Source organism: Cariama cristata, unplaced genomic scaffold (genome assembly GCF_000690535.1).
Source record: "Cariama cristata isolate BGI_N322 unplaced genomic scaffold, ASM69053v1 scaffold2591, whole genome shotgun sequence".
Lineage (NCBI taxonomy): Eukaryota > Metazoa > Chordata > Aves > Cariamiformes > Cariamidae > Cariama > Cariama cristata.
This window is the reverse complement of record NW_009598488.1, coordinates 24,720-36,158: the sequence shown is the minus strand read 5'-3', so window position 1 is coordinate 36,158 and position 11,439 is coordinate 24,720. Positions and strand designations below refer to the sequence as shown.

At 44.1% G+C, this 11,439-nt stretch overlaps 1 protein-coding gene across 1 annotated transcript in view; it reads left to right on the top strand.

The window, feature by feature from the left end:
- Positions 1 to 6,988: 6,988 nt before the first annotated feature.
- Positions 6,989 to 11,439, top strand: part of SLC26A3 (solute carrier family 26 (anion exchanger), member 3) — a 14,764-nt gene continuing 10,313 nt past the window's right edge. Inside the window, exons 1-7 of the mRNA XM_009709284.1 lie at positions 6,989 to 7,119; positions 7,915 to 8,054; positions 8,167 to 8,277; positions 8,367 to 8,524; positions 9,289 to 9,453; positions 10,136 to 10,288; positions 11,060 to 11,142. Of these exons, the coding sequence (XP_009707586.1) occupies positions 6,989 to 7,119; positions 7,915 to 8,054; positions 8,167 to 8,277; positions 8,367 to 8,524; positions 9,289 to 9,453; positions 10,136 to 10,288; positions 11,060 to 11,142 (941 nt within the window). The remainder of the gene's footprint in view (positions 7,120 to 7,914; positions 8,055 to 8,166; positions 8,278 to 8,366; positions 8,525 to 9,288; positions 9,454 to 10,135; positions 10,289 to 11,059; positions 11,143 to 11,439) is intronic.

Here is an 11,439-nt window from a genome sequence, read left to right as displayed (position 1 = left end):
CTCTATACAAAGGAGTGACAACCTCCAATGACCCATATCCTAGCAGGGTGTTGTCTCTTCTAGAGTCACTAAGCAAAACTCAGTCCCTCTTTTTCTGCAAGTCTTGATAAATCTGAGCAACTCAGAAATATTTTTGTTAATGGAACCGACCTTCTCTTCCTGCCCAGCCTCACCACCCTTTCCAATCTTACATTGACTGCCAGACACTTGCTTCTTAACTAAACTTACTCATCCTCACCCCCATTTTATGCATTAACACTGAATTTGACCCAGTAGCACGGCTGATTTGATTTGTGCCTCAGGGTACTAGAAAGAGAAACTTGCTGTAAAAAGATCAAGGTACTAGAGAGTATAAGAAGCTGGAAGTTAAACGACATTATGCTTCCTTCTGGCGTCAGCGTCCTGAGTCTATGAGCACAAGTGACAACTCTGCTTTACATGAAGACCCTCAGGGCCATTCAGTTTTCCTTTTCTTTCTTGGAAGTGCCCAGTGGGGGCTTCAAATCTTCCTGAGGATTACATCCACAGGCCACGGTCCCTGTCCTTCTGCCAAAACAGGAGCGAGGAACTGGCACCCACCAGATGTGCATGCCCAAACTGACTGCCACGCTTACTGCTGAGCAAAATATATTTCTTTTACCTACTGAGCTGCCCAAGTGGAACAGAGTGCACTTCCTTGAAAGGACTGGAAGAACTTAAGTTTGGGGTGTTTTGCACTAGAAGCACCACAGCAGATGATATTTTGCTTGAATGTTTCGGGCAGATCCTGGCAGCAGGGTGACCAGCTGGGCAGCAGAAGACAGGACGTGGCCGAAGAGTCACACATGAGAACAGAAGCTTTGTACAGCACATGGTGAAGGAAAACATTGGGAAACACTAGAAATCCACACACGGGCTGATGCTGTTATCCACATTCTCAGCCAGCTAATCTCCCGGTATTGATACTGGTGTTTATTTAACACTAAAGAAAGACGTGGAGCTCTTGACAAGACAAGTAAAATACATCTGTGGCAGAACTGTTTTCTTCTTTCTCTGGGAAAAATAGCTTCTTTCTGCAGTTGTAAGCCACTCAGACAATTTGTTACTGCTTATCTCCCTCCAGCCACTTCTTCCCTCCCCATTCTGGCCGGGGCGAGAGGCAGCACACGTGAAGCCCTTCAAAGCTCACCTCACCAAGTGGCTTTGAAGTGCTGTGGGTGGTTTTCAGCTCCATGAAAACAAGAGGAAGCTGAGGGTACTTGAGACTTGGCAAATGATCAGGCTGTGACTGATTTACGGCACTGAACTCCCTGCATTTCTGAGGCTGCCTGAGAGACAGAGCAATGATAAATTTTCATTTTCTCCTCCTCTGCTCTACCTTGGCAGAAAAGGCCACACTTTCCCAGCTGGTTATGGAGTTTAGCTGGTGTTTAAGCATCTGGTGTAAAGACATCAGGGGTTTGCACAGCTGAACTTCTGCCGTGTGGCACAGAGGCAACCCGCACCCTGTGTGACCCTTGTGCACGAAACCTCTTCTGCACCATCAGGAGAAAATCGTGTTCTTAACATTACTGCTGCAAACAGAAAGGCCAAAGTGTTTATTCCCTTCGTCACTCCACGAAGCACCTTATTGCTTCAGTGAACTAGTAGAAATAATCCAAGAGTCCACTTACAGGTGGACGTGATGAAGCCAAAGACAAGACTCTACTGACTTCGTTAGAGCCAAGGGTCCTTCCTGCATTTAAACCTAGTCCTAAAAAAGCTGTCCTACTGTTTTACATTGCAGCTTCTCATGATGAATCCTGAATACAAAGACTTAAGAATACATTCAACACTTCAAGGGGGTTTTAAAGCACTTCTATGGCTGCACCATGCCTGCACTTTGAGACGGGAGGCCAAAAGCTGATTAACTGCTTTATGGTTCGAGCTGTTCTACGTATTTTTAAATGTTTGTTATTTTAATGGTAAAAGTAATTTCTCTGTCAGTTTTACAAACTGCAGCAATTCCCTTAAGCCTAACAGCAGTTACCAAAATCAGGTGTTTGCTGTCACAGAGAAGGTACTCACAACAGTTTTGGAAGTGACCTGAAATCTTTACTGACCAGGGGAGCTTACGGTCTTGGTTAGAACTGTAGCTCCAACTTTTAAAAGCACGTCAGGTCCACAAAGACTCTCAGGGAACTCAGAGTCATGGGTTAAAGCACAAGAAAGAAATCCTGACTGAAAGGTCTAATAGAGCGCTCACCTTGTGGGGATGGATGTTAGGGTCCTGCTCACTTCATTATTTCTTGGTTTAATCATTGATCGAAAAATGGGCAAACCATCTGAGAGCAGAACCTCAGGCTCCTCCTGCCTCTTCTCCTCCTAGACCCACGCATGTGGCCGGCCCTTCAGAGCACACAAGGTCCCCTCCCTCACACTGTGCCCTGTCACCAGATGAAGAAAACTCTTTCTTCAGGGGTAGGGTCTGTGATTTCAAACCCCCAAAGGCTAAGGCAAGCTCTGGCTTCCAGCCTGGAGGAGTGCCCTAAGGAGCCTGGCACCCCATGGCCTTCCTGATACTATGGGTATCAACTGCTGAAGCGTTTCTAGGTGTTCATGGCAGCGCGACCTAAGGAAAGGGTTGAAAGGACAGTTTTCATCAGGGAACTTTGACGCTATGGTGTCCTCAGCACCTCAGCACTGAAGATGTACTGCTCTTCTGAACACTGGACACCTGAACACAGGCACCTGCAACTGAAGTTGCAGCCTGAGGCATCAAAATACTATTTCAGCTATGTCCTTAGGTGGTTTTAGGTATCTCAGGAAAATGTTTACAAAGGCTCACTTTGGCCTAGGGAGGATGATTTCCCTCGGTTCCTCTATAGGCAGTGGTGGGGAGCAGGATGCTGCAGGACAGCCCAACCTCCCTACACCACGTTCGTGCCCCAACATGTTGCCACACACATGGTCTGCACCTTTCCACTGCCTGTCACAGGATGACATAGCTGTCAGCTCCACCAAGCCACAGCTGGCCTGCAAAGGCCATTTTTGACAATGATCTGACCATTCAGGAATTGCTCCTGGAAAGACAAGCTTAGGTCCCTCAAAGGTGCTTTGGAGGAAGGTTCACAGAGGTACACCTTGCTTAGAGCTGGCATGCCCTGTGGCCCCATCCCCCTTACCACTGGCTCACGCTCCTTCAGAAATGAAGGGTACCATAGCGGAGCTCTGGTCACCACTTCCCACCATGCTCAACAGAAACCTGGCAGATGCACAGCACAGGGTTGCATCAAACAGTCCTTCTTATTCATCTCTATTTTCCCATATTAATCTCTGCAGACCAATCAGAAACAGTTCACCAAACAAAGTTAAGCAATATCACAGAGAACTTTAAGAAATGACTCTTATCATCCCTCCTGAGGATAGGCTCAATGGTCAAGGCCACAGTGAAATCTTCCTTTTCTTGTAAAAGTTAACTGAAGTTAGTTATTAAAGTGCTGCCAGTATTTAGGGAGGTTCTGAAATGAAGAACAGCACAAGATACCAGCACTGCCTCTGAAAATTTCAGGGATAACTTTTTCCACAAAGTCTTGGTGTGGTTTCTTCTGAAGAGCTTCCTGGAAGACTTATCAGGTACAATTTTGACTTGCCAGTCTGGGTATGGGATATGTGAAGTAATGCTTATAAACTAAATGCTTCTAGTCATGTGTTGTATTTCTTGTAAAATGTAAAAGTTTCCCTTGTGGAATTTGTTTGTATTTTTCAAATGTTTATATTGCAGAGAAGTAGAGTTTGTGAGTGTGTATACACAGATTGAAAAGTGGGATGAAGTGTGTTAATATCTAATTATTCAGTTAAAGTTACCAGATTTTTGTGTACTTCTTAGTCAATATTTAGGATAAATTAATAAAGACAAAAAAGTATCCCTTTTTAATCACCTCAGCAAAACACACATCAAAATGATGTGATGATACACATCAAAATATGCATTACCAGATGTTCACAGATGTGGGGGATTAGCAGTGGAGTTGGACTTTTTTACATGTGAAAGATGGTAATGCTGTTAATTACTGGCCATGAGAACAGGATCAGAGGCTATACGGAATAAAACTGAACCGGAACATTATCCCTGGGGTTTCAGTTCAGACCTAGTCTTGGTCAATAGTGGGTGAAAGTTGTTATCATTTGATAGCTGTGCAATATAAGCTTGGTCTGTGCTCCTGTTCCCCATGTGTGGGTGGATACGTTATGGGAGTCATCAGAACAACTGTGCTAATTGGTCATGTCCTACAAGGAATCCAAGGACTTAATGGTGGGAGCACTCTGGAAAAGCAGTGTGGGTTACTAGAGTACAGACCTCTCTTCTAGGGGATTTGTGGTGGATGTCAGCCTCCACTACACTGGTACTCGTCACAATATCCTCATTTTCTTTAAAACATCTAAAATAAGTAATGGTGCTGACAGCCAAAAAAAAACCTCCCTATGCAGAGGGCATCCTATCTTTCTAAACGTATATGGGAAGAAAATGAGAGTGAGCAAGAGGAATGTAATACTGGTTGAAGTCATGGTAGCTGATAGCTGCCAACAGAGGCCAGGGACGAGGGGACCAGACAAGAAAAGCCGAAGCAGCAGGTGACTAGCAGCAGTGCTCATCCAGCTGCAGCAAGGTGCCACACCGTGTGGTCTCATTTGTCTGCCAGGAAACAGTTTGAAGGCGCCTTCCACCGCACTTCAGGTGCTCAGGCTGGCTTGGTTAAACGTAAGTAATGCCACGTGGCACCATAGCTTTTTAAACAGACTCATGCTCACATGGTTCAGCTCGACGAGATCCTTGGGGTGAGGCTCCAGGTCTCCTTCTGCAGCTCTAAGCCATCGACTCCAAGCTAACCCAGAGGAGAGTCGGTAAATCGGGGTTCCTATCAGCAGGGAAAAAACATATGCAAAATACTTACACCTTCAACAAGACCAGCACTAATAAACCAAAGGATATTTGGAGAGTTGTGAAGAGGCATATTGTGTGTTCCTTGAGACGGGGGACTTAAATTTGGCCTGAGGAGAGAACAAAGGCTGGGCAAGGGGCAGGAGTGACAACAAAAGTATTCACAAAAGCTGCAGCGCTGGGGAAAATCTGAAATGAAAGAGTAACTCATGCACGCCTTTTATTTGTATGGCTTATGAACATTTCAAAGGGTACAAATAGTACATCTTGTGCCCTACAATGTAATGAATAAAACTATTCAACAGGACTTCCAGCAATATCCCTCTGTGACGTGAAGTCTGAAAGACTGATAGGCAGACCAGGAAACAGAGCAATTCTAAAATCTTTAATAGATAAAACTTCTTCCTGTAAATCCAAGTACGCCAAGATTTATCAGAGAAAGAACTAAATTAACCAATTTTTTCATTGAAATTTCATCAGCCTCAGGTTTGGAGATCTGATCCCAACAGAGAGAGGGACAGCAGTGTACAATTACAGGATTGGAGTATGATTTTAACTGATGTTGGGTTAGGGTCTTGAATGAGCCTAGATTTTGAGTATTAGTCTGTTAGAATAATTATCTGCCAGTTTTTGGAAAATATTACAGATCTAATTTATTTTAATGTTAAAAGAGATAGTAGAAATGTTTAACCCATTGCCAAAATAGTGAATCCTTTGTGGGAAAATAGTATATCAACAAAACCAGCATATCTAAGAAGTTCATCTGACATTATTTGGACTTCTACACAACCATGAATTTCCCCAGAACAAACTAGGAGGAAACTAAAATGAAATCACTTGACATAGGTCAATAATGGGCCCTGAGCTGTAGCAAAGTTTCAGGATGAGATTCACATTTTAATGCCAAAATTGTCATAGATAAAAAGGTTTCCATCTGTTCATAACTATGCAAACTGCTTTGTGCCACTTTAATCTGTCCAGTGATATCTCCAAATATTGAGTACACACAAGTCTGAATTAGAAATGCACAAAGGCTATTTCAACATGAGTCAGGCGACAGACCTGGGCAAGGAACTAGTGTTGGTCGGGCATCTGTCACAAGGCCACCAGCAAGTACCAATGCACCAAGAATCGTTTGCACTAGAGGAGAGAAAACAAAGATAAATGCTCTATTATCAATGTCAAAAAAGACTTTCTGCTTCCTGCAGTACATCTTCATCTCTGAGTCAAAAGAAAATACAATAGGATAGAACAGTTTAGTTCCAGTTGGAAGGGCCCTACAATGATCAACAAATCTTGAATCTTCTCATGTGTAATGCAGGCTTCAGGGGTCATTTCTGGAGTGACGTTTCTATTCATGACAAACACGCAAATGTGGGCTAGGACAAGGCAGAGAATAGTATTTAGGTCAGACATTGCAACAACTGTTTGTGAGCATGAAACAGAGGAGAAGCAGTCCAGACAACCTGTAGAAATAAATCTTGCAAATAACTTAACAAGCAGAAATATCACACTTTTTTTACTACTGAGCCTAACCTCCGCATCACATAGAACCAAGCCGAAAGATTCAGCCCTGTCTCTGAGTCCCAGAGAGGATGGCTGAGCCTTGCCTTGGCTCTGCCTTTCCCCTCACATGTCGGTGGGTTTCAGCAAGCTCCCAGCCCTCCCAGCCATGCCACAAAGAGAAACTTCTTGGGACCTGCTTGTTTGTTCTTTAAGAAATTATTGTCCCTTGAGGGAGGCAGTCTTTGGTTGTAGATGACTGACTCGGAGATAAATTAACTCCAAATCCATCTTGTCTGCTTTTTGGCTGCATCTTTAGTTTCATGCTCCAGTGAAACACTGCCCTGCAGTGGGAGGAGGAGGAGGGCAGGAGATCACCTTGGCAAAGTGAAGTGGGTGTCTCAGCCATCTCTCTTTTGATCTTCAAAGATGGGAACGCCCAGTTTGGAGTTCACCCATCTATGCTTCCGCTACCTGTCCCACAGTACATAAGGACCTAACCTTGTTCTTCATTTCAGGTTTTTAAGTGACTAAGGCCAGAGAAGCACACACGAGTCGCCATCCTCGCCTGACATTTCAGGAGAAATGGTTGAACCTGTGGGAAACCACTATGTTATAGCCAGACCTGTGTACTCAGAGAGTTTGTTCAATGAAGAGCATGGGAAATTGCACAGATACCATAAAACCTTTTGGGATCACCTGAAACTATATTTTCGGTAAGATTTTTTTTTTTTTAAATATGGATCTAAGACACAGCTCGAACAGCCGCTCTTGGACAGCATGAACTCCATCCTGACAACTTCCATCTCAGATTCCAAAAAAGCAAATGAAAACTCATTAACCAAACGTGATGTCAGATTGTTCTAAAGAATTTTAGCCTCTATTACCCTTAAAAGTCTTGCTACAGTTGTATTCCAGGCAGCTTCTCTTTTTCTGGGCACTTGGCAGCACAGACTCGGGGGACATCTTATTGAGGCCTTTCAGTACTTAAAGAGGGTTTATAAGAAAACTGGGGACAGACTTTTTAGCAGGGCCTGTTGCAAAAGGACAAGGGATAATGGTTTTAAACTAAGAGAGGGTAGATTCAGACTAGATATAAGGAAGACATTTTTTACGATGAGGGTGGAACAGGTTGCCCAGAGAGGTGGTAGATGTCCCATCCCTGGAAACATCGAAGGTCAGGTTGGACAGTGCTCTGAGCAACCTGATCAAGTTGAAGATATCCCTGTTCATTGCAGGAGGGTTGGACTAGAGGACCTTTAAAGGTCCCTTCCAACCCAAACTGTTCTATGATTCTATGAAAATTTTGATTGGAAGGGACCTCTGTAGGCCACTGGGTACCCCTTGAAGCACAGCTGGCAGAGCAGGTTGATCAGGGCTGTGTCTGAGTGAGATTTTGACCTCTGGCAACCTGAACTTGAATCCTTCCCACTTCATTTCCCCTCCGAAGACAGGCTGTGACTCCACCGAGCTGTTCACCGACAGAGCTCTGTCGTCTTGTGTCTTTACAGCTGCACGCCACAAAGGCTCAAAAAAATTGCCTTGGGTTTGTTTCCCGTTGTCTCGTGGCTGCCAACGTACCGCTTCAGGGAGTGGATCCTGGGTGACATCGTGGCCGGCATCAACACGGGGCTCGTGGCTGTCCTGCAAGGTACCTCCGGGAAACGTGTGCTCTGACACAGCCTGCTAGGCCAGGCGCGAAGGGACTGCTGCCTTCAGCCGGTAGCACACACATCACCTTCCCCGGGCCTCTGTCCTTACAGGTCTCGCCTTTGCTTTGCTGGTGAACGTCCCTCCCAGTTACGGACTCTATGCGGTATTTTTCCCTGTCCTGGTGTATTTTATCTTTGGCACATCCAGACATATCTCAGTGGGTAAGTTCAGGCCCACCCACCGTGCTCCTCACTGCCAAAGCAGTACGTATGGCCCCTTTGGGTCTCTAACGAACCCTTGTGCTGCTCAGGTCCCTTCCCTGTCCTCAGTCTGATGGTGGGAGGAGCCGTCGTCAGGCTGGTCCCCGATGACAGCACTGGAAATGGCACTTCCACAAATATGTCAGCAATAAATGATGAGAGGGTGATGGTGGCTGCATCTGTAACCTTCCTTTCTGGGGTTTTTCAGGTTGGTAAACATAAAAGTGTGTGCCCACACACATCTGTATCCATGTATATGAATAGATGTATGGTGGACTGATGTTCCTCTTCGGTTTCTGCTGGTGTAGCCACCAAAGTAACTCTCTTCCCCGTCCCCCATAACTGACCTTGGCTCACTAATTAGGAGACCTCCAACTCCCTCCAGTGACCAGGCACTGATCCGTGCTGTGAAACCCCTGGTTTTGCCTAGACCTGAGCCTACAGCCCAGACAGCTGCACCCCACCTACAGCAAAAACCAATCTGCTGGATAGGAAAAAAGTAGTTGTGAGATGTGAATGATGCAGACATACCCAGGGGAATAAAAGCTCTGCCTCATAGTAGTAAAGTATTTGGATTTGTCTTTTCAAACAAAACCAACTTCTCCTTACTTCCTAATACAGAATTCCTACAGTTCCTTCCTTCCTAACATATTAATATGTTTGTGCTTCATTAAACACTGGTATCGTGAAAAATATGGGTACTGAAAACCCTTAGACTAAGGAGGTTTATATTAGCTATAAAATAAAATGAATAGGTTTTAACTGCTCTAGCAATTACTCTTACCAGTTTTATGCCCCCTGTTGCTATGTCTCAACTTCTACTGCAAGTCTGGTGACAGTATATTCCTTAATCCCTGGATGTATGGGATTAGGTGAAAATCTTTGTTTCCATTAAACATAGTTCTCTTTGTTGCAGAGATTGCTTAAAAGCATGAATGAATCCCACTGACGTATGCTCATTTTGTATTTCAGTTGCTTCTGGGAATTATCCAAGTTGGATTCATTGTTATTTATCTATCACAATCATTAATCAGCGGTTTCACAACTGCTGCAGCTATCCATGTTGTGGTATCTCAGCTGAAATTCATTCTTCAACTACCTGTCCCTGGATTTAATAAACCGTTTGGCATCATCTATGTAAGTGCTAAGTGTTCATTATTTGCAATGCTATTGAAACCCGTGATGTATATCTGACTGTTTATCACAAGGCAGTAATAACAGGACTCAGCATAAAAACAGCCAAGCAAGAGGAAACACAAGAGAAAAATATAAGATGTGTTATTGGTATATGACCAATCTTTAAATTTATTACCAAACACCAAGTTACATCCTGTTGGGCTAATTAGATAATATTTTCTGTTGTGTGTTGGCATATTTTAATTGTGTTCAACTTTGCCTCAAGTATTTAATTATTAATTTTACTGGACTGATATTAATTTGGAAATTACTCTGAGGGCTGTTGGATGAGAAAGGAGGAAGGAGAAGGAGAGGGAGAGAGGAGCGGAGAGAGGCACCTGCTCAGTAATTCCATTGCTCCTGTTTCCTATTGCACACATGCGTGTTGCTCCGACCCTCCCTCGGGGGGGGGGCAGGAGGAGAGGGTCGAGAGCCAGTGGAAAGGGTCTTTCACAAATGCTTTTGTCATTTGGATGATGCACATGCACATTCATTGGGGCCTGCAATCCACATCATGCCACAGGGAATAAATCCCAACTACTGTAATCCTCAGAGCAATTCAGATACAGGCATTTCTGGAAGGGATAGTGCTACTGTGCCAGGGCACAGTATTTCTAAAGCATGTTTCTTCCTGATTTTGCAGACTCTGGAGAGTGTTTTCAGCCAGATCACAAAAACAAACATCGCTGACCTTGTCACATCCCTTCTTGTCTTGCTTATTGTGTTCGTCGTGAAAGAAGTGAACGATCGATACAAAGCAAAGTTACCAATTCCCATCCCCGTCGAACTCCTTGTGGTAATGGTCACTTCTCTTTGATTTTGCAATTGCTCCATCACTATAGTGACATGGGAAGCAGAGTTTTAACTATTTCTTCTCCTGTTCTGCATTAAATGTTGGGTTATCATTTTACCTACAAGGAAAAACTCACAGCGTTCATGAGCTAGTGTGAGATGTTCTACTTCTACTAGGTGTTTTACCTCTACTTAGCTGTTCTTAACTGAATACATCTGTAGTGAGTAAAATGTTATAAACCACAAATTTTTTCCTTGGACGAAATTGGCTCTGACACCAGCCAGCTGCAGTCCCACAGCTGGGGCCCCTGTGCACCACGTCTGCAAGGAGCCACTGAAGCCCTGGCCATCCATGGCCAAGCACCAAAGAGTTTTGCCCTTCAGCAGCAAAGGGTTTTGTCTGCCCCAAGCAACAGTGGGGTGGGGAAGCTCCTGAAGTCCCAGAGGATGTTGCTATACATGCAAGTAGTGCTTGTCCCCTCATTTATTACAGCACTTTGTTAGAAAACACCTAGTTTGTTGGGTGGGATGTTCTCTGTTGTTAGTGGGATATTCTGATACATGCTCCGTGTGATTTACGAACGTAAACCCATACCTGTAAGGTGGTTCAGGAATGACATCTGAACAGCAAAGGGATGTGCAGATTTGGGCCATAATTCTGCCGCTAGTGATGAGACTGGAGGGCGAGTGGAAGAGGGAAGGTTATGGGTTTTAATACTTTCTTCACACTTTTGCTTGAACGTGCCTAATGGAGGTGGGGTTTATTATCTTTCAGACAGTCTTAGCAGCACTGATTTCCTATTTCGTTAACTTTGAAGAAAAATTTAATGTAGCTGTTGTCGGAAAACTGGAGGAAGGGTAAGTGATTTACTTAAAATTCGCCAGTGGAGCAAAATGTTCTCTCTAGTTTGTCAGTGTTAAATCAGTTCAGCTATGTTTCTGATTAAAATAACCTGCTTCATCTTCTTTTAGTAGGTAAATAAACATTTTGTTCTCAACAATATGAGGACACACTTTCAATAGGTAAAAGTTACCCACTAGAGCACATCTCCTACTCGACAAAGAATACACTGCAAAATATAAAAATTGCATTTTCATTTGATGTTTGTCCCTTTTACTGAGCTACTCACTCCTGAACACCTCCATCTCCCTCAA